General features: G+C 37.9%; 1 protein-coding gene across 2 annotated transcripts in view; it reads right to left on the minus strand.

The window, feature by feature from the left end:
* The window catches only part of Ccser1 (coiled-coil serine rich protein 1), a 1,132,558-nt gene that overhangs the window by 602,375 nt on the left and 505,759 nt on the right, over positions 1-24,424 (minus strand). For both annotated transcript variants that reach the window (XM_075983940.1, XM_075983941.1), the window contains exon 8: positions 11,669-11,752. In XM_075983940.1, coding sequence (XP_075840055.1) covers positions 11,669-11,752 — 84 coding nt within the window. The remainder of the gene's footprint in view (positions 1-11,668; positions 11,753-24,424) is intronic.

Here is a 24,424-nt window from a genome sequence, read left to right on the forward strand (position 1 = left end):
GATGGGGAGAGAGTAGAGAAAAGGTGAGGAGGGGCTGAGAGGAGAGGAGGGAGGGGAAACTGTGGTCAGGACATAAAATAAATAAATACTTAAATGATGTGTGAGTGTCATATATCAATCTGTTGATTTTATTGGCTAAGTAATAAACAAACTGCTTGGGCTCATAGCTTAGGTGGGTGGAGTAAAGAGAACAGAATGCTGGGAGGAAGAGGAAGTGAGCTCAGAGACTCGACAGCTCTGCTCTGGAGCAGAGACGCCATGCTCCCCTCTCCAGGACAGAGGCAATAGCTCTGCTCTCTGAGGCAGACGCGATTCAGCTCCGACCCAGGATGGACGTAGGCTAGAATCTTCCCGGTAAGCACACCTTGGGGTGCTACAACACATGATTGGAAATGGTCTAGTCCAGGTGCAAGAGTTAGCCGAGAAGAGGCTAGATATAATGGGCCAAGCAGTGTTCAAAAGAATACAGTGTCCGTGTAATTATTTCGTGGTATAAGCTAGCCAGGCAGCTGGGGTGCTGGGGATGCCGCCCTGCCGCTCCTATTACTACACTTAAAAATTGACAAGGATCACCTAAAACATAACTTGCACATACCATTGCTTTCATTTTTTACATTTTTAGCACATTTATTTATTTGTGTGTTTGTGTTTGTAAACTTGCTAAGCATTGCATTTTGGCTGTGTTAGAGGTCAGAGAACCATTTGTAGAAAAATGTTGCCTCTTTTAATCATGTGAACTTTGGAAATCAGGTCAGGTAGATGGGCTTAACAACAGACACTTCTACCAACTGACATTTGTCAGAAAATTAATTCTTTTTTTTTCTTTTCTTTTCTTTTTTTAAAAAGAAAACAAATTATCTTTTTTCATTTTACATACCAATCCCAGTTTCCACTCCTTCCCCTCCTTTTATTCCCTAAACCTTCTCCCACCCCTCACCCTCATCCAGTCCTCAGATAGGGTAAGGCACATTCCCTTGGAGAAGGTCCAAGGCGCTCCCTACTAAATTTAGGCTGAGAAAGGAATCCATCCAAAGAGAATGGGTTCAAAAAAGCCAGTAAAAGTGGTAGAGATAAATCCTGGTGCCACTACTAGTGGCCCCACAGTCTGCCCCAGCCATGCAACTGTCACCCACATTCAGGGTATCTAGTTTAGTCCCATGCTGGTTCCTTTACTGTCCAGCTGGAGTTGGTGAGCTCCCATTAGCTCAGGTAAACTGTTTCGGTGTGGGTATCCCCATCCTAGTCTTAGCCTCCTTGCTCATATTTTCACCCTGCCCACTCTTCAACTGAATTTTGGGAGCTCAGCCCAGTGTTGCAATGCAGATCTCTGCCTCTATTTGCATCAGTGCTGGATGAAGGTTCTATAATGCCATTTAAGATATTCATCAATCTGTTTACCAGGCAAGGCCAGTTCAGGCACCCTCTCCACTATTACTGAGGATCTTAGCTGTGGTCATCCTTATGGATTCCTAGCAATTTCTCTAGAGCCAGGTTTCTTGCTAGCCCCATAATGGCTCCCTCAATTAAAACATCTCTTTCCTTGTTCTTATCTCTGTCCTTCCTCCATCTTGATTATCCTATTACCTCAAGTTCTCCTCCCCATCCGCTTCACCCGTCCTCCTCCCCTTCTTCCCTCCCTTTTCCTCCACTCTCATGCTCCCAAATTTGTCAGGAGATCTTATCTATTTCTCCTTCTCAGGGGGGAACCTCTGTTTTTCTTAGGGTTCACCTGATACTTAACTTCTCTAAGGTTGTGGACTATAGGCTCATTATTCTTTGTTTTACAGGTAGTATCCATTTATGAGTGAGTACATACTATGTTCAGCTTTCTGGGTCTGGGATACCTCAACTCAGGATGGTGCTTTCTAGTTCCATCCATTTGTGTGCAAATTTCAAGATGTTTTTTAAACATTTCAAAGATTGTTTTTTACTGCTGAGTTATACTCCATTGTGTAAATGTGTCACTTTTTTTTTTAATTCATCCTTTGGTTGAGGGGCATCTAGGTTGTTTCCAGGTTCTTACCATTACAAATAATGCTGCTATGAACATAGTTGAACAAATACCCTTGTGGGTATGATTGAGCATCCTTTGGGTATATGCCCAAGAGTGGTATTGCTGGATCCTGAGGTAGGTTGATTCCCATTTTTCTGAGAAACTGCCATACTGATTTCCAGAGTGGTCTGACAAGTTTGCATTCCCAACAGCAATGGATGAGTGCCAAGTTTGCATTCTCAACAGCAATGGATGAGTGCTCCCCTTACTCCATTTATTCTCCAGCATAAGCTATAATTGGTATTTTTAATTTTAGTCATTCTGACTGGTGTAATATGGTATCTCAGAGTTGTTTTGAGTTGCATTTCCCTGACAGCTAAGGATGTTGAATATTTCCTTAAGTGTTTTTTGGTCATTTGATATTCTTTTGTTGAGAATACTCTGTTTAGTTCTGTAACTAATTTTAATTGGAATATTTAGAAATTTGATGTCTGATTTCTTGAGTTCTTTATATATTTTGGAGATCAGTTTTCTGATGTGGGATTGGTGAAGATCTTTGCCCATTTAGTAGATAGTCTTTATTATTAAATTTAAACAAATACCCCAAACAGTTTCAGTAAATGATGGAATTCATTAGGTTAAGTTCTATACCTTCATTGCTAAGTTTTGAGTCTATAGCTGATACAGGCTTTCTTAGCATAACTAAGGGTATAAACTATATTAAAACTAGCTATGTTCTTCACAGTTACAAATTTATTAGCTACGAGGTAAATATGCAATGTTTGTTTTTCATCACTCTAAGTAGAAGTTTTCCTAGCTAGTTTTTATTTTAAAATTTCTTATACACTAAAAATAAGTGTAAGTTGTTTTGAATAACATAATGACCTAGAATAGTTACAATGAGATACATTTAGATACAATGATATATAATTAGGTACAGTGAGATCTCTTTCTCTCTCCCTCTCTCTCTCTCTCTCTCTCTCTCACACACACACACACACACAAACACACATAGATGTTTTAAGGAGGAATCTTAGCAATGATATGCTTAGAATTTTAATAGGCAGAAATAGTAAATAGAGATCTTATTCTCTCCCTACTGTACAATAAGTATAACCTCTTGCTGCTTGTTCTACCCTGAAATATGTGGTAGCTGACTTAGAAACTGATATTTTTTACTACTCTCAAACAGTACATATGTGTAATATTAATAAGTACAAGCTCTTCATTCATTCATGGAATAATGAAATTCTTATTTTGGAGGCCGTAATGGTTAGGCTCTGTATGGCCAGTTTGATGGGAAGAAACAGTCCCAACATTTCTGACAGGGGTAAAGCTGAGGATGAAGACCTAGTAAGAGCATCAGGTAGCTACCCTACAGCTGACATTCCCTCTCCACATGAGGGAACACATCTCTAAATAATAAGACAAAATAAACCCCTCATCTCTTAAGCTGTGTGTTGTCCGTTTTCGGTTACAGGACAAAAATAATGCAATAAAATACAGAATGGGGCACACCCATCTTCCTTATAAGTAGAAGTGAATATTTACAAAGAAAAAGCCGCAGAGAAGCTGCACTTCACCCTTTTAGCTCAATCAGGAAGACAAGGAAAACCATCTGGAGAGGAACATCTTCACAGATGAACATGGAAAATCCAAAATCTTGAGAGGCTTTCATAATTTGTTTTTCCTTTTAAAATCATCTATGCAAATACATTTGATATTTTACCAAGAGTATTACATGTTCACATTACCAGCAAAAACCCTAGTGCATAACATGGCAGATCAACACAAATTAGGACATTTCAGTTCTAGTATTCAGAGTCAAAAGATTAACTTTGTTTATAAGGAGATATCATCCATTTACAGAAAATGTTTTGAATGAACCTATAAGTAACTGGCAAATACAGATGGCTTTAGTTTTTTATATCATATGAAACACACTTTTCACCCCAAATCTGAAAGCTTTTATGACAATACTGTAGCCACTCACATGATTAATGGGTATCTAATAGAATGTATCCACTCTCTAAAACACAAGGTTGCGTTGTAGTTTTACTGTAACACATGAGGATAATGCTTGCAGTGTCCCTCAATTTCATATTAGAAATAAAAATAAATTATGTGCTATTCTTCAACCTGACCTTAACTAAATATAAGAGAAAGAGACTAAAATTTTAAAGAGGCAAGAAAAATAATCCCATTTTCAAACAGGTTAATAAAGTTAAATTTATATAAGCAAATAAATAGCTCACCCTATCATAATTTATTCTAATCGGTACAAATACATCCATCTACTGTATTTAGGATTGGTTCTAATTCATATTGTATTCATTAAGTATCTTAATTAAGTAAATGAGTAAGCCATTAACATCTTAGTGGGGGGTTGAAGAATTACCTTTCCCACAAATGCGATACTCCATATACACTACACAGAAATAAATCCTTACATTTAAATATTTTTGAATATTATTCATTACAAAAACTCTTCCCAGCATTCACAGTTCTGATCCTTGACTCTGATATAAACTGCCAGTTAGCTATCATCCTTCTCAGTCTCCATGATGCTTGTGTCAGAGCTGTGTGGCAACGACTTCCTTCACCTCCTGCTCAGTTCCTTTTTCTCCAATGACTCATAATAGTCCTCAGTAATCATTCCATGTGAATTGTTTAATTATATTTTATAGCATTTAAGTAAAATATCACATAGAATAGCAATATAAAATCAAAAAAATATGGACTCTTATTGTTTAGTTAGCAAGAGGTGTGAAAATTCAAATTCCTTTCTGATGTTTTTAGTGCCCCCCTCCTTACAGCAACAGGAACAAGACCCACTAAACTCTCCTAAATTCTTAATTTATTTTCCAAATGTAAGTATCTGATTTTTTTTTCTGATGATGAAAGCAATAGGTATTTATCATTAAAATGAAACACTGAACCAAGGGTAATAAAGAATTCCACCAAGCCTAGATCATGGCAGAGGAAGGAGGCTGAAAATTCAAGTGCAGCCAGAGACAAGACCCTTCCCACAAATTGAACAAGCAATCAATCAAATGAACAAACACAAAGGAACAAAATGCAAGCTACCAAACAATGTAACGCAGAACTGAAAATTCTCATCATGCAAATATAAATACTATCCATTATTCTAGAGTTTTGAAGCATAAGTGGTTTTTATTCCTTATAATATTATGAATCTAAAAATCTATAATACCTTCTTCACAATTTTATAAACATTGTACTATATAAGTATACGCAACCTAGTATGTCGTATTTAATATATACAGGTTTGTCTATCAAATCACTACTAATGATCATTTTCTGGACTTTAAATATTAGGTTTTATGGTCTCAATTTGTCTTTCTGTATTCATGGGGAGGGTGCTTGAATGTTCAAGGCAACAGGTACTGAAAGGAAAACAAGAAAAAACATCAGGCTTTGGAATGGACCAATGCTAACTCGGAGGAAATGAGGCCTAGCTTCACACCTCTGATCTCTCCTTTAAGATTGTGAATTCTCTCTGACAGAAAAACAGAGTTTAAAGAGCTACTTTTAAAGCAGAGATGTCAAGGCCACCCTGGCTAGTGCCTTGATCTTGGTCTTTTTCATCTAGGATGGTAGAAAGCAAATTTCTGTTCTTTATGTATTAATGAGGCTATTATATTATATTATATTATTATATTATATTTTACATCATCCCAAGCAAACTAAAGAAAACAGTTTCATATATTATATTATATTATATTATATATATGTATGTATATATACACAAATATACCTATATATTATATATGGTGAGAGAGAGAGAAAGAGGAGAGAGAAGTACCTAAAATCTCAGTATCATAGGTAATTAGGAATATTTAGGAATGGTACAAACACAAATGAGCCCCTTCTTCAATCATACTGATACAACAAAAGGACCAATGGCATCATGTGGAGCCTGGAGTTCTAAATTGAGTTTTATCAACTTCACTTTGGGTCAGAAGATGGATCCTGTAGAAAAGGGAGTGGGGAATTACCTTCCTCTCTCATTCTGAGCAGACATTTGCTTGAAGAGAAGAATGTGGCAATACAGCTCCAAATGAGGAACAGAAGGAAGGAGAACATGAGCAAGGAAGTCAGGACCACTAGGGGTACACCTACCCACTGAGATGACAGGGCTGATCTAATGGGAACTCACCAAGACCAGCTGGACTGGGACTGATGGAACATATGATCAAACCAGACTCTCTGAACATGGCTGACAAAGAGGGCTGACTGAGAAGCCAAGGACAATGGCACTGGGTTTTGATTCTACCCCATGTACTGGCTTTGTGGGAACCTAGTATGTTAGGATGCTCACCTTACTAGACCTGGATGGAGGGGAGAGGACCTTAGACTTCCCACCGGGCAGGGAACCCTGACTGCTCTTTGAACTGGAGAGGGAGGGGGGGGAGGGAAATGAGAGGAGGGGAAGAGGTGAAAATTTTTAATAATAATAATAATAATAATAAATAAAATAAAATTTAAAGAGAATCTAAAAAAATCCAGCTGAGGCTGCAAATGTGTGAAAACCCTGGGCTATGTAAGAAGACTAAGTCTCAGATACAAACAGACAGACGAGTAATTGTTGATCCCAAGAACACTAATGACCCTAGGCAAAACAAGTTAAACACAGGAATTCATGCACAACAGATGCCTTGGAAGTCAAAACAACACAATAGCAGTCAAATAAATAAAAAACATTTAACTACTTATAGCGAAGGGTTTAATGTTTCCTCTATTCTTAAAATGGGATATTGAAGTTTGAATAATCATTAGACCATTAACATATGGTTATAAATAGTGACTAAGGAGAATGCTAAGAGAAACACACCAACAATGAAAACTTAACCTTGCTAGAAAACAAACAGATTAGAAGAACAGATTCAGGAGGCAGACTATGAAAACAAGAGTTCTGGATTTAAAACAACAACAACATATAGAACTTCAAGGAAAAGTTGAATGGGTTGAATAAAATTTTTGAATACTGTTCAGCATTTCAAAGAAAAAATAATAAAAAGACCTAGCTAAATCATGGCAAAAAAATATGAATCAGTCTACATGGACCATAATAAAACAAATTCCAGAGTCATACATGGCATTGTATGAGTTTGCTCAGGCATCCATGACAAAATCAACACAGTCTGAGTGGCTTAAAAACAGGATTTTAGTCATCTGTAGTTCTGAACATTGTGACCCAAGACCACTAGATAGCAGATGAGCTTTTAAAAGCGCCACTCCTTGGTTTGTAGACGACTGCCTTCCCTGAGTATGTGCATATGACTTTTGCAGAGAGAGAGGATGGCATGGACAAAAAGGAGAGGGCAAGAATGCCAGTAGGAAAGAGACAGAGAAATATGGAGACAAGATCTTCCTCTAGGAAGTCACCAATCCTCACGGTCAACATAGAGCAGTGTTACATAAGAAGCCTGAATGAATAACAGCCTTTGCCCTTTGGTGTGATCCTGGCAGACCATGATGACTCTGCCGTGGGGTGAAACAGCTGGGAGCAGATGCTCCCACTGCCAAACTGTTTCTCTCTGCTATAGCACATAGGGCCACAGTGTGTAACTCCTTTCCTGCCAATTAGTTGCCCTATGATGTATATAAACCCAGTAAAAGCTGATATTTTACCATTTAAAGTTCCCTTGGACATCATAAAAGAGTTTAAATCATTACTTTTATCTGTCAAAAACCAATAAAGCTCATAAAAGTAGTAATGCATGAAAATTTCACAGGGGTTAATATCAGACTCCTTGAAATGATTCCTAAGAGAACTAATTGCTTATTGTCTTCCTTTTTACACAGAAAGGAATAAATTGAAAATTTGGATAGCAAATATATTCACATTTGGGACCCAACTATTAAATATGATGCTTTTCTCAAACAGTACAAATGTATAATGTAAAATCAAACGATTATTTTGAATTTTGAAGCATCTTCATGCTTTATAAAGTGTACAGACTTGGGAATCAAGGAGTGTAAAATTATGGTGATACTTCTGAAATCACAGAGATGGAAGAAGAAGATACTTCATGAAATATCTAGCAGAATGTGCTGGATGAAATCCTATTTGATAACAGTAAGTAAGCAGGAGCACAGCCTTGGTGCTCGGGTCTGAACTGTGGCCTCCCCCACTCACACTAATTTCCCTCGGAAGACAGAACACCAGGAGGTGACTGTAATTAGGTAACATTATAGGGTGGGGCCCTCAGATGGAATAGCTGGGATTTAAGGCGTGCGCTGTCACCACCACCCACCTGGCCACTGAGCTTCTTATCCTCCTCCCTGTATATGTTGTGAGAAGTTGGCCATCCATCAACAAGGGACAGTCTTCACTGGAACCCACCCATGCTGGCAATCCAATCTCAAACTCCCAACCAAACAGGACTATGAGAAATTAGTTTTCTAATACTTTCCTTATATGACATATATAAGGAAAACCCTATCTCTTTTGCAGGGTTCTAGTTCCCTGGGTATCTGTATACATGCTTATTTTATGCTATTTCACTGATGGACTGAAAATTAGTATAGTACATCTAAAGCAATAGTACTCAAATGCGTCAAGCTTTTAGGTACATCAGACATCTAGTAACCCATGGAGACTGCTCCTGATATACACTGGGGAAGAGAAAGATGATGTTGAAACCCAATCTCACAAAACAACCAGACACAGTAATGTGACAATGGCACTGTTGAGAAGAATGGGAAAATGGTTGTTAGCAAGATGGCTAGAAAAGAGGATTCACAATTTTTTCTTCTGTACTAACACTAACTGACCACCATTTAACATCTCACAGCAGGTAAAATTTTCAAGGTGAATGTGACAATTAATGTTTATTATTGATAGTATTAGACTGGGAGATGGGTAGGAGGTTAGTGAAATGCATTGCTAGGTGTATTTGAAAATAATTCTGAGAAAAATTACATCACAGTGGCTCTAATCTAATGAATGATATAATCAACTGATGCATTCAAAATTGGAAAAGAGTATTCGAGGTAGTGGAAATGTGGGTTGTGGGCTGATGTGGAGGAAGAGAGCCCGTGGGAGAGTAATGTTGAAGGCTGTATCGTTCCTTCATCCATGATGTTTTGCCCTACTATAGGCTTAAAGCAATTAATCAAATTGACCATGGAGTGAAAACACAGAAACCATGAACCAAAATCTTTCCTTCTTTACCTTTTTTTCCTTTCAGATATTTGTTACAGAAATGAAAAGTTTGAATGGCAGTGCTCAGCTAAATAAACATAGTGGTTCTGTTCTTAGGAAAGTAAAGCCTGAGAACTGCATGAGTTCAAGGTCAGCAAGGATATATATACAGTACGTCCTAAGCCATTGTGGGATATAGGGTGAAACCATGTCTCAAATGAACAAATACAAACTGAAAACAAAAACGGTTGCTTATTCTCGACATCAGGACTACACTGGTCCCTATTTTCTAGAGATTGCAGCAATTTGTAGAGTCCTCTGCCCTTGTGTACTTATGCATTCTTTAGGTCTAGTTTTGTTTGTCTTTTTATCATTTCTTTATTTTCAAATCATCACACCTTCTTCCAAACTTAAAGTCCTCTTTATCAAAGCAAACTTCACTGCAAAAGTAACTTCTTTCTTTCGTGAAAACATTCGAATGTGTAGCACAGACACTGACATGGTATCTTGATTATTACTTTGGAAAATTCCACAGCTAAGTTGCCAATTTGGACATCTCAAGTTTAAAGAAAAGGAAATTTAAAAAAACTCACAAGTATGTCATTTTAGGGTGTCAGTAAATTCAAGCCTCTTTTGGAGCGAAGGGAGCTGAATTATTGTAATTATAGCCGTAGCATTGGCTCTGGAAGCAATAATTTTCTTTCTCATTTCACCCAAGAAAGAAAGGTGTGTTTCTTGTTCATTCTATGTTTTAAATCTGATCAAACTGATGGTGAGAAGAAAAATGAATATTTTTTTCTGAGTTAATTATTGAAAAAAACACTCCCTGGTAAAGTGAATGAACAGATATTCTGTTACTTAAGATTGATTATTCCATTTGGCAATAGGTATCTACACTTGATATTTGTTACATGCAAATATAGTTTTCTATTGCATATTAAAAAAGCCTAGTTACAGTATAGACCTAGAACAGTAGTTTTCAAACTGTGGGTCAGAGCCCCAACAGGGGTTGCACATCATGGTACTTGTATCATGATTCATAACATTAGCAAATTTGCAGTCATGAATTAGCAACAAAATAATTTTATGATTGAGGAATCACCACAACATGACATTAGGAACTCTGAGAATTACTGACCTACACAATGTTACAATGTTTTCATTATGTAGTAATACTGTCTGTATTATTAATATGCTGCTGATCTTTATATAATGGGATATTTCTTTTTTCTTTTTCTTTTCTTTTTTTTTTTTTTTTTTTGGTTTTTCGAGACAGGGTTTCTCTGTGGCTTTGGAGCCTATCCTGGAACTAGCTCTGTAGACCAGGGATATTTATTACAGTACAGGAAATGGTCCTCTTTTTTTATGTAGTAGGTTAGAGGTTTTTAAAGCCATACTAACAGGCTTTTGACTGTCAAACTCTAGTCAAAAAAAGGGTCAAGTCCCCCTGGCTCATCTGCTCGAAGAGCAATCAGGGTCGGGGGAGGGGGAGGGAAATGGGAGGTGGTTGCGGGGAGGAGGCAGAAATCCTTAATAAATAAATAAATTAAAAAAATGGGTCAAGGTTCAGTAAAAACACTGACAACTGTTTAGACTCCATAAATATACTATGAATTTGACATCATAATAGCATGACAGTAGTCCTCAAAGTTTTGCCTGTAAACTCTTATGCAACTGAACCATACTTTATAGTTATGTATAATATACCAATAATACACATTATATCAATACCAACATTGATATAATCAACTCTTCAATAGTTTTATAGTGTTTTTTAACTAGGATTCACTTTGTGACATTAACAAAGTGTCAGGATGCTCTACTGTGTTAGATTTATTTTGATGGTATTGTAAGAACTCTTTATGATTAGCATTCTTTTAGTTCTTATTCTTTAATTGTATGAATTTATTTCTCTTTAGAGTACTGATAATCATTTTAAACTGCTGTTCACAATGTATATAAATTGAAACGTCCAGAGAAACAATAGTTCTACAGAGCAAGTGTGCTATTACGTTCTAAACATGTAGTTTCCTATTTCCATCATCAACCTCACTCACATTTCATGAGAGCTGCACATTAATTGGAAATTCTACCAAGCTATGACAAATAGATCTATTTGATGATCATGAAAATAAAATTAAAATCTGTTTGGTTTACAAAAGTAATCAATGTCTTCCTTCATACTGTAAAGTTTCTCTCTAGGCATTTCAGTAGGGAGAGAAATCACAAAGAATACAAAATGTAACATGGCCTTAGTCTTTCTGACTACAGGCACAACTAAAAGATTGCGCCTTTCTAATTGTATGCAAATTGCTGTGCATCTAGAACACAGTTTCGTTCTGTCATCAAAGGACTACCGGTTTCATTATTAAAGTTTGAAAAAAATTTATGGTCATATTTAAATGATTTGTCAAACTTATAAATAATAATAGCAATGTCAGTAGATTTAAGGCTTATATCAAACAACCCTGAAAAGTAACCAACTGTGTCAGCCAATCACTTACCAGCTCTGCTTGAAGTTGAGAAATTAGCTCATCCCTGTCTTTCAGTTGCAGCTTCAGCATTGAGCATTCGTCTTTCGTTATATCCTACAAAAGACAAAGCAGGGTAGGCTTAGCCCTCTTGCTTTCCCATTTTCCTCTTGATAAAAAAAAAGCCTTCTTCATTCATGGAAATAATTGTGTGTGACTAATAAAGTCAGATGTGACATTTCTTTTAACACTTCAAAGGTATAAAACAAAACAAAAGAGTATGTATCTAAAACGTTACATATGTGATTATTCATAGGAAAAATTTTTCTTTTTGGTGATTATTTGTCAACATAGTGGAGCTTAAGAAGAAACATGTATCATTCTTAATTTTTTAATCACATTTGGGTGTATATAATCAATGTAATAAAATTAATTATACTCTACAAGGCATATTTCTGCTCTCTTGTGTAATTAAATATTAATTCTCCTTTGGTTGGTTATTTGGTTTACGTTGGGACAGCCCTGGCTTTCCTGGAACTCACAAAGATCTGTCTACCTCTGCCTCCAGAGGGCTGGGATTAAAGGTGTGTGCTGATGAAAGACCCAAATAAATCCAGACCCCTCTACCAGGAAAAATAGAGCCAAAAATCTATCAGAAAAAGTAAAGCCAAAATCTAGGTTAGCCAGTTTAGTGACTCTGTTTCAGGAACTAGCTGAAGATAAAGTTAGATTATAGTCTTGAGAATAATCTTGAGAAACAGTGTGATTATCACTGGTATTTTTAGAATTTTTCAATGATCACTGGTATTTTCGGAATTTTTCAGTGACTCCCACCCTACCCACTTTGGATTACCGGGTTGTAGTTTCTTCCCTTAAATATCCCTTCTCCTGGCTACTCGGGGTGGAACTCTCTACCCCTACATGGGAAATGAGTTTTAGCCCCAGTGCACTGGCTTCTGTGCTGTCAATAAACCTCATGTGATTGCAGCAAGGACGGTCTCTCGTGAGTTCCTGGAGGGTCATGTTATCCCGAGACTTGAGTAAGAGTCTCCCTGCTCTGGAGGTCTTTCACTACCATGCCCAGCTAAGTATTAATTATTAAGCCATGGCTGTTATGGTTTTGGTCCCTTTAAGAGACAAGCCACTCCCACTCCCTCCCCCATTCACTGAGGCAGGCTGATCTTCAGCTTCCGGCCTGAGCTAGCTCTCTTTTCCATCTTCCTCTTTGAGAGGCAGCTTTGCTTTTGCCTCTCTCCCCACTTCTCTGCTTTCCCCTTCTCTGTCTCTTTCCCCTCTTCTCTCTCTCTCTCCCTCTCTCTCTATCCCCCCCTTCACCCTTCCCCCTTCATAACCCCCTGAATAAACATTCAACCTCACCCTGCATGTCATGTCTATCCATGTTTCTGTCTTCTGCCCGCCCGCCATGTGTCTCCCTGCCTGGGACAAGCCATTGCTCAGGGATCAGCAGCCCTTTCTGCCTGGGGCCCACTGCCTGCTGCCACATGGCCTGCCACCACTGCTCTGAGACCCACATGGCCCACCACCACCACTCAGGCCACCGCTCTGGGACCCGCAGCCTTGTCTACCTGGGACTGGCTGCTCCCAGAGCCTGCTGCCTGCCACCACATGCTACCACCATTTGGGACCTACAGCATTTCTGCTGCCTACTGCCACAGGGATCTTGCAGCATTTTTTTTAAAAAAGAATATTAATGCCCATGCTACACTCGCTTCATCCATGATGTGCCTAGAATGCTTCACTAGTCCCTGTCACTAGGATTCACTGCAGCATTGACATTCTCAGTATGAAAGCACATTCAGTTTCTACACCCACATTCATTACAGAATTCTCAATTTTCTCAACTTCTAGTCATGAATAGAACCTCTACCAGATCCCAGCACTATCTGTAGACAAAATTACACAACTATTTCATTCATTCTTCATTCTTTCCCAGACCTCTGTTCAGTTTCTTAACAGACAGGAAACTCTTCAATGCTCATAATATACTGAGCAAAAGTAATACTAATTATTTATTCTTCCTTAGTATTTCTGACTTCATTGTCTCAAATATGAAGTTGATAGGAGCTATTGATTCTTATGCAAATTTCTATGTCTGTTTTCCTGATCTATCATTTTATATACTTATGGGACAGATTCTTCAATGGGAGATAAAGCCATCATTTTCCAGTATAACCACCAGTCTTCTTTGCTTTCTTTGCATTTTTCTTTTGTTGTATTTTTATTATTTTAAACAGCTTTTAATTGTAAATATATATTTAATATTTCCTTTTTTATTTTATTTTATTATTTTTTTATTAAAAATTTCTGCCTCCTCTCCACCTCCTTCCCCCCTTCTCCCATCACCACTCCCCACTCCCCTCCTTCTCTAGTCCAAAGAGCAATCAGGGTTCCCTGCCCTGTGGGCAGTCCAAGATCCTCCCCACCCCTCCATCCAGGTCTAAGAAGGTGAGCATCATATTTTCTATATATTTCCATTACCTTCCTTCCCAATCCTGTCATCCTCCCTACCCAGGCAACTTTAAGTTTATTTCTCAAAAAAACCAAAACTAAATAGAACAGCAAAACACCCCAAATTCAATAAAACAACACCCAAAAGAAACAAAACAAACAAAACCATTAAATGGAAACACACAAAAAAACCTTGGAGTCCATTATATGTTGGTGAATCCCGAACATTTGGCCTGTTCTGGAGAAGTTGATATACCCAGTGTCAGCTCATTTGAAGAAAAATATCTGATTTTCCCTCTGCCAGCAGGTATAAAAGGCAATTCAGTTGTTAACCTTATCTCTAGTAGCTAGGTTTTCATCCATTCATTTAATTTTTTAAAAGTAACAAAATAAAATATAAGAGTGTGGGTCCCAGGGCAGCCTGGACACACATGGGGCCCAGGCTGCACAGTTGCCAAAGCAGGAAGAGCTGTAAACTGATACAACCCAGAGAGCACCAGCATCTAAAGGGAAGTACCTGACATTCCAACCATTAAATAAGATTAGATAAGACCACCAGCTATCTCTGAGTCCAGGACTCACCAATTCTCCTTTTGCCAAGACCCCTTGACAAATGTCAACCACTAAGGGTCCTAATCTCTAGAAATCCCCTCACCCCAACCTCTCCTATGATATAAAAACAAAAACCAAAAAACCAACCAACCAAAAAATAAACAAACAAAAAACTCTACTTGGACTGCTCTCAAATGCTGCAATGGATATGCAGAGAGTCCAAGTATCAGCTTGAATAAAGGCTCTTTGCTTTTACATACAGAACTTGGTCTCCTACATGGTGTTGGGAAGACTCTGTGATCTGGGCATAACTATATAAAACAAAAACTCTCACATCAAAGTTGGATAAGAAAATCCAACAGAAGGAAAATGCCCAAAAGAAGGCATTTTCGTACTTACTCATTCACACACTTGGAAACCCCATTAAAACACTAAGCTGGAAGTCATTATATATAAGTGCAGAGGACCTGGCACAGATCTCTGCAGGCAGTGTGCACGGTGTTTCACTATCTGTGCACTCATATGAGCTTTGCACATGTTGAATTAGAGAGCCTTGTTTTCTTGGTGTCCTCTGCCCCCTCTGGCTTTAACACACTTTCCTATTCCTCTTCCTTAGGGTTCTCTGAGTTCTGAGGGTTTCGATGGAGACATCCCATATAAGGTTGAGTGTTCCGAGATCTCTCACTCTCTGCATAATGTCTTGCAAGAGGAAGTTTCTCTGATGACGGCTAGACAAGACACTGACTTCTGAGTATAGCAAAATATCTTTAGGAGTCATTTTATTACTACATTATTTTGTTGTTGTTGTTGTTTAGATGAGTATTATTTGGTTTTACCCTAGGTCCTTGGGGTATCTAGTCACAGGTTCTTGGTTACCCAAACAGCGTCAGGTATGGGTATTGTAATGATCTGTCCTATCCCTTTAAGATACAAGCCCTGCTCATTCCTTCTCCTGTCTACTGAGGTAAGCAGATCTTCCTTCTGCTTCCAGCCTGTGAATCCTTTTCCCCCTCTCTTTCCTGAAGAGGCAGCATCTGCCTCTCTCCCTTCTTCCCACTTCTCCCCTTCCCCCCTCTCTCTCTTTCTCTCTCTCTGCTCTTCTCCCTTCTCCCCTTCTCCTTTCACTTTCTCCTCCACAACCCACTAAATACATATGCAACTTTACTCTGTATGGCATGTGCCTATATGTCTCTGTCTCTCACCTGCCACATGGCTCCTTGCCTGGGACCAGTTGTTTTCATGCCCCGCCACTGCCTCATGTCCATTGCCAACTGCCACAACTCAGGGAACTGCAGTGCTTTATTTTTACCATAATATTGGTACTTGTGACTTGGACAGGCTCTCTCCATGTTTCCTCCCAGCCATGGGTGGACCGAGTGAGGAAGCATGGAACCCTGGGCTCCAGAACCAGGTTTCTTTAAAATAGCTCTCTGTGTTCCATCTGCCTAAACTCCAACCTCTATGCACACCAGCAGCTTTGGTGATGAGTTTTCCCCTTCCGGTCAGCCAACCACAGCCTTCATTGCTATCGTTGAGTCCTTCGCTGACATTCATCTCAGGTTGCTTTTCATAGCTAAAAACATCATCAGACAAACTCGGGTTGGTCCCTCTGTGCTAGCACTGCACACTCTATGGAGTGCATTTGATTTGGGGCCAGGGGTCCCTTGGATTTTTCTTTTTTCTTTTCTTTTTGACCACTCATAAGTGCTCCTGCCACGAGAGACAGCTTGGATCAGCCTCCAGCCTCTCTGGCTTCTGAGTCACCCAGTCTGGAACGAGTCAGACTTTAACACCTCACCTGTAGAGAGGGTATGTCCTTCTATAGGCCCTGTGGTGTTTGACCACTATTTTCGTGGATTTTCATGGTTCAGCTATGGTATCAACCCTCCAACTATCAGCCACCATCTGTGAATGCTATGTTGGTGTCCCACAGGCTCTGCTTTTTATCAAAGTATCCCTGCCACCACTACTGCTGATGCTACAGAACCAACAGGATTAGTCAGACCTGCAAGGCAGCTGTTTTCAATTCTAGCCATTATTTCCCACCATGGCTTGTGGCGTGGCTTGTGGTGTGGTAGCTCAGCAACAGGGCAGATCATTGTCTAGGTCTCTCTTGTTATTATGTTTAAAACTCCCTCAGTTCAAAAAATGCGACTTTTCCATACAACATGTGACTGCCACCATTTTGACTAAGGTCAGGTGACCTTATCACCATCTTACCTGAGGTCAGGTGACTTTACAACCATCTTAACTGAGAGCCAAATCAGGTGATCAAGTATTCCCGGCCTGGTCCACCAGTGCTGACTGGTGTGTTTTACACAGTGGCATGCCTTTGTTAAGGTCCACCAAGAGCATCCACTTTGGCAAATTCCTGTTCACTGTGTGTGTGCATACAAGTAACTTAAATACACTTATGTTTACTGTTAAATTTTGCAATTGTCTGTTCATTGTATCTCATTCTAGACTACAAAACAATAAGTCTTATGTTTTTAATTGGTATGTACTTTTAAGTCTCTTAATCCAACCAACCCTGATTTACCTGTTAAGTTGAAGCCAGTACAGTTAAGCTCAGATCCAACTCTCCAAGCATATTCTATAACTTATCTATACCCAGTAATCAGCCCTCAACTGCTCAGAGATCTGGGGAATATAGCACTTAAATATTTAATTATTAAACAATGTTTCATAACAAAAAGAGACAGGTTGGCTTCCAGCAGCAGCAATCTACTTCCTCCCAAGAAGACAGAAAACAAATGGGCAAAAAACAACATTCATCCACAGTTTGTTTCAACTTTCAAGCACGGATGACTGGGCAAAATGCCTTTCATCTAAAATGAAGGTCTCCAAACTGTGGACAAAATCATTGGAATTGACAGCCTAGCTGCTCAGGTCAAGGTAGGCTTGTCTTCCTACAGATTTCTTAGCCCACAGGATCTTCTGGAGCCTGGCATGCCCTGTGCTAAAGAAGAAAAATATGACCCTCAGCAACCAAAGAGTACCCTGAGGAGTAACTCTAGGTACCAACTAAGTAAGTTCTCTGTCATTTTAAAATCAATAACTCAAGTAAAATTTTATCCTTCTCGAAGATCTCTGATGCAGCTAGACAGCTGATAAGTTTTGCCAGTTTAAAAGAACAACCTCACCATGCAAATTTCAGTAAAATACAAGTTATAAAGGTGTGAGGGTAACTACATGCTATCAAATTTTTCTCTCACGTTGCCTTTCATAGTCTTTAAGATACTTTTCATTATGCAAAAATATTTATCACAGTCATTCTGATATAAATATGTTACTGTTTATATAATGTATATGTTTAAAATGTATGATTTCACAAACCCAAAGAATTCTTGTGAGTTCCAGAGAGCTGAATTGAAGGATCCACTTTAAACAGGTCAGCTACACACTTCTCAATTCCCTGGTTCTAAAAATTTTTTTCCTAAACTTAACTTTGTCCTCTGTTCTGCCAATACCTTAAACACGTGTAAGAGACACCAGACATTTCCATACCACAAACACTGGACAGGAACAAAGAGATCAGCTACCCCAGGATGTGACCAGCACCCAACTTTCTCAGGTTCCCCCACCCACACAAGATAATTCCCACAAATAAGCAAGAAGAAGTCTTGAGAATCTGCCACCCCAATTCCTTTAACCTATTGTGCCTAATCTTTCACCTTTTTATTATAAAAAAAGAGATGGAAATATAGTGGTCTGTCCTGTCCCTTTAAGAGATAAGCCCCACCCACTCTCTTCCCCATCTACTGAGGTAAGCAGATCTTCTTTATGTTTCTAGCCTGTGAGTCCTTCTTTTCCCTCTCTCTTCTGAAGAGGCAGCTTCTGCTTCTCTCCCTTCTCCCTACTTCTCCCCTTGCCCTCTCTCTCTTTGTTTCTCTCTCTGTGTTTCTCTCTCTCTCTCTCTCTCTCTCTCTCTCTCTCTCTCTCTCTCTCTCTGTGCACCTCTCTCTATCCTCTGCTCTTTTCCCTTTTACCCTCTTTTCCTTTCCCCTCCATAACCCACTAAATAAATATCCAACTTCAGTCAACATGGTGTGCACCTATGTCTCTGTCTTTCAAGCACCACATGGCTCCCTGCCTAGGACTGGCTGCCTTCATGGCCTGCCATGGTCTTGTACCCACTGCCCACTGCTGCTACTTGGGGACATGTGGCATTTTATTTTTACCATAATAGGTATCATCTTGTGTAGTGGGCTTTGAGTCAAATCACTAATTGTTTGGTTACTCCCACAAGCTTTGAGCCACCATTACTCTAGCGTATCTTGTAGGTACATTATTGTTGATAAAATGTTTCTGCTGGCTTTGTGTTTACATTTCTTTTTTGATAGCACAAAAGAGAGTCTTTCTGTACCAAAGATGCTATAAAATAGGGGTGAGAACCCTATTACAGGCACTAGCTGCTGGCTTTGTGTTTACACTTCTCTTTTGATAGCACGTAGAGAGTCTGCTATAAAATGGTGGTGAGACCCCTATTACTGGCACTAGCTCAACTACTCTAGCTTAATAAACTATGTAAGTGTTGTCTTCAGAAAGGCGGCCTTGCTGTTAGTATGTAAGAAGCAACCTATAGTCTTGGCAACAATCTGAGTTTTTTTTTTTTGGTGAATTCCTTTGGCCCACAACTTGTGGGGGCCCACAGAAGTGGGTCTGTTCCACTTTGAAGGTCAAAGAGCTTAAGCCAACTCTTGCTCTTTCAAAGTTATTGACGAGAAGTTTGATGTACAGAGTGACTACAAACAAGATATCTTGACCTACAGTGTGGCTATTTGGTGTTTTTGGTATTAAGGTAGCCCATAAAAGTAGATCTGTTCCACTTTGACTGAAAGTTAGAGAGTTCAGGCCTTGTCTTGCTCTTCCATGGTTATTGATAGGAGATTTAACTTACAGTGTGGCTACTAACAGGATATCTTGACCTAAGGTGTTGTTACATTGTGTTTTGGGTATTGAGATGATAATCACTTTGTGTTCCTTGTATCACAAATAAAAAAAAAGTCTTTTGTTTTCTGTGTACTTGACTTTCATAAGAAATAAACGTGAACACATTCAGCATTCACTGGATTGTCATCCCAGTATTATACTATGTCTCTGTATTTCTTTTGTATCTCTGTTTATTCTGACCAACATTTCTAATCTGCATGCCCCTACCCTGGAGCATATGAACCTGTTGAGGCTGGACCCTTACAGACATGTGGATATGTCACTCCAATGTGGAACTACAATAACAACTCAATTAGATATATCCCAATTCCAGTACTAGAAACTTTGTTTTGTGAGAAGAGATGGTCAGTTGGGATTGTTTTCTCCATTATTTGGTGCTTTTATTTAGATCACCTTCACATATGTGTATATTTTTGGAAGTTTCTACTGCATTACTTTTCTCTTTTAGGGAAAAACAGACTCTCCAGCACAGCATACTGTGCTCTTGATTTTCATCTGCCTATTTGAGGAGACTCCAAGGTTTTGATTTCCATCTACCTTAAAATGTTTCTTTAAACCAAACTGAAATATAATACAGACATTGTTGGAGTTTATTCCATTCTATCCATCAAACCCCAGTCTCCCACAATATGTACTATTATAGGACAAATCTTAAAATTTCCTTGTTATCTACTACTGACTGAACCAGTAGATGAAGGGTTCCCCATCACATCTAAACCATACATCATCCCATATGACACTTCAAATACGTGCCTTGTTCTCCACTCTCACAGGACTTTTCTTTATCTTCCCTGCCTTGGCATATAGATTATTTCCTTAGCATGTCATTAGCAACAAGTATAGCAGTTGATACTATGTTCAATTCATGCTTCCTTCTTATAAAAATAGTAAAGGAAGACTATATGCATTTCTCTCCATCTGTATTTGTATCTGACCTAAGGGAGAAGATGAAATTAGATTTGGTTATTCTGGGTTGCACTTTACTTTATCTATGGTGATAAAATCCTATATAATTCTATTTTATTCATATCTCCATGCTTTTTATGATAACTACTGTTATAATTTCCTTCCTATTGCTGTGATAGACACTGACCAAAAGCAACATGGAGAATAAAAGGATTATTTCAGTTTACAGGTTACAGTCTATCAACAAGAGAAGTCAGGGGATGAGCTCAGAGAAGGAACCAGAATGTAGGAGCTCAAACAGATTCATGGAAAAATGCTGCCTTGTGGCTTGCTCCCCATGGATTCTGAAGTTTGCTTTCTTATATAGGTCTTATATTGCTCCTGCACCTGCTCAGGTATGACACCATTCAGAGTGGGTTGGATCATTCCATACCCATCATTAAATAACAAAATGCAGCATAGACATCCCCACAAGTCAATCTGCTAAAGTCAATTTATTAATTTAGGCTTCTTCTTCCAAAGTTATTCTAGGTTGTGTTCAGTTGACAAATTGCCTGGCATAGGCATGTTAACTAGAGATGCTGTGACCTTCCAGTTCTCCCACACAATATGGATTTCATAGACCAATTTTGTACCCATTCATTTTAAAATTAATTCTACATAATGCCCTCAGAAGCAGGAAGTTTAAGTTATTCCACACAGCAAAGGTAAAATTAGCAACATTTAGAGGCATATAAAATAACAATCATGGTTTTTTTTTTCCAATCAACAAGACCTAGGGTCAAATTCTTGACACCTGATCATGTAAATAGTTATATGTTTCTGTACCAAATAGTTAACTACTTTTAACTCCATGAAAAACTCCGTGGGTATTGAAAATGACTCCAAGCTAGAAACGACCTGTTGTCAAACACTCTGTATTATTACTTCTTACACTTTTCAAACAACTGAACTATCATATCTAAAGGATGTTAAGATCCTATATAAAATAATATGTTATCACATTTTCTAGTAAGGAACTAACAAATGAGACAGAGTTGAACATGCTAAAGAAAAAAGATTATAAAGAGATTTTAAAAAAAGATTTTAAAAAAAGAGAAAAGGGTAAGGGAGAAAAGTGAAGACTACAGGCAATAGAACAACCATATCACACTGATAAATCCTGTCAGTTAAACTCCACCCTCTGAACTCTGTTGCCCTAAACTAGGAATTCTCCACTGAGGAAAACAGGTTGATTCTTGTTTAGTCAGTAAGTGGAGAGTGCCTGAAGCAACCATAGTTCACAGCTACTACTCCTGTGAGTGGTGACCTCAGACTTCACTTGGGAGCCCACCAGATGCTGAATGAGATAATGGTTAAAAGGAGTTACCATAATATTGGTCTTGCAGCACTCAGTAAGTCTTCAGGGATTCAGCATTTGTCTATTTGAATTTTTGTGTTGGTATTGACGATCAACAGCAATTTTTAGGAATTAATTAGCATTTTGTGGATTATTTTAATATCATTGATTTGCCTTGATTTTGCTTCCAGGAAATTATAAGAACTTAATCTTTTCAAGAATACATTCATTTTAAAAAGCCTCAGGTATTATTCCTGTGAAAATTTCTCAAAATGTTTACAGCTTCCTAACTTTAAAACAGAGAAGTATAATCTATTACTGATCTTTATTAAAACCTTGACTATGTAATATATTAAATGCCATGCTTCTCCAATAGAATATGAGGAGAGTAGTACAGGCATAGCTCAAGAAAACTGTTTCTATTTTCATGATGATCACTTAGAATGTTTCCTCTCATATTGAGAAAGAATTGAACAGATATATAGATAAGAGTGAAGTTCTTCCACTGATAGTAAATGAGCTGCCAAAGAGCTTCCTGCATCAACAAAGAGCTATTGGACATCAAGTCAGTGAGAGCCTCAGGAGACTGCAGTCCCAGTTCATCTCTGCTTAAGAAACCCAAATATACTTGTCCACTACACCCCTCTAAATCAGCTCTTCTCAATCTGTGGTTTGCAACACCTTTGTGGCTACATATAAGATATTCTGTATTTGATTCATAACAACAGCAAAATTATAGTTATGAAGTAGCAACAAAAATAATTTTATAGTTGTGGGTCACCACAACATGAAGATCTGTATTCAAATGGTTTCAGTATTAGGAAGGCTGGAACCCACAACTCTAAATGGTTAAATTATAAAATTATGATTAAACGAAATTACAGATTATCCACTAAGTTTTATGAGTCAAGTTTCTTAGAGTCAAAAAGAATCCAGACAAGCACTCAGTAGTTATTTTGGAGTTAATCTGCATAATGGTTCATGTTTGCATAAGAAATCGTGATGCTAGTTTTAAAAACAAAATTTTTGTGGGATTATCTTTTTTTTGACTTACTTTACCTGTGTACTTTTATTTCATGAAATTGGAAACTTAAACCTTGAGTCTCAGAAATTTGGAAAATGTGTCTTAAATTCAGTTTTGAGTTGAGATTCGTATATTAACATTCGTACCTGTATTAGAACCCTGATAATTTTTAGTAGTTAAAATAATAAAAGTGAAAGTCAAGTGTCCAAAAAGTAAGGTCAAGTAGAAATTATAAATCATCGTTAAATTGGTCTAGTGCTAAAATTAGAAATTCAAATAAAAATTCAGATAATTCACAATTCCCACAGTACATCATAATGATTCTTCTGGTAAATATTTGAATATAATTATCTAGGAGTTAAAAATAATCCATCAAATTTGTATGAGTCAACATGATCTGCCTATTTATAAACTTCTTGTCCTCTCTCCAGGTTTCATCTTATAACATATAAGCCCTTTTCTCCACTGTAAAAATAAGGTTAAAAAGCATAATAAATTAATAACACAGACAATTTTGTTGAGCCAATGAAGAGAAAATGTTATTAACAAGTGAAAAAGAAACAGACCATATGTATATCAGGGAGGAGAGCAAGCATGTGATTAGAAAATGTAAGAATCTGTAGGAACCCATGGCTTTCTCCCAGCTCTCCCTACCCTTAGGCTTCTTGGGTCAATGTTACTGTATGATCACACATAGAGTCCCACAGTGGATTCACTCAGTAGTAAAGGAAAGTGGTAATGGGCAGTCATCCTATGTCTACAGGAATAACTCATCAGACTATTCAGACGTGGAAGACAGTGCTAAAAAATAGCACTTAACGCTTGAGTTATTTAAGATAATTAAAATCAGTCTGCAGTCCACTTTAATATTGGGACTCAGTATATGATCATGTGAATTTAAAAGCTGAGTAATTGCTTCTATACACTATTGTAGCAATGGCCCAACATTATGTTTTTTTTATATATGTGGGTCTTTATCTTTGAGCAGTATTTTACAGAAATATGAAAACAAAAGTGTAATATTTTATATTTTAATGAGTTTATTACATATTGAACACACAGGTTAAAAATCTGAATTTTTAAGTGCTCTAAAGTAAATTTTCTGATAGCACAATGGGAAAATTTCATATCTGACCTCCTCTTTGCACTGAGAAAATAGCGATATTCACATTAACATAATAAAAAGCTACCTTAGGCATATGCCCAAAACCATAGGAAATAGAAATTTGTTTTGCATTTAAACTTGGGGGTCCCATCCCACAGATATCTCATTATGTACATGTAAAAACCAAAACAAAATAAAAATATCAGAATCAGGATCATGCCTAACCATTCTGATGAGGGACGCATGCACACACATATGTAGAGGGTTAGGGGGAGAAACTCTGTTTACAGAGGCCAAATGGTGACAGCTCATTCAAGGATTGTTCTCTCATTCTTTTAATTAAGTTGCAAATACATTACCAAACACCATAGGTTATATTTTCTAAATGTCTGTTTTTTAAAAAAATTGACCAAATATTTATCAGATATTATGATTGTGATA

The sequence above is a fragment of the Microtus pennsylvanicus genome, chromosome 8 (genome assembly GCF_037038515.1).
Source record: "Microtus pennsylvanicus isolate mMicPen1 chromosome 8, mMicPen1.hap1, whole genome shotgun sequence".
NCBI lineage: Eukaryota > Metazoa > Chordata > Mammalia > Rodentia > Cricetidae > Microtus > Microtus pennsylvanicus.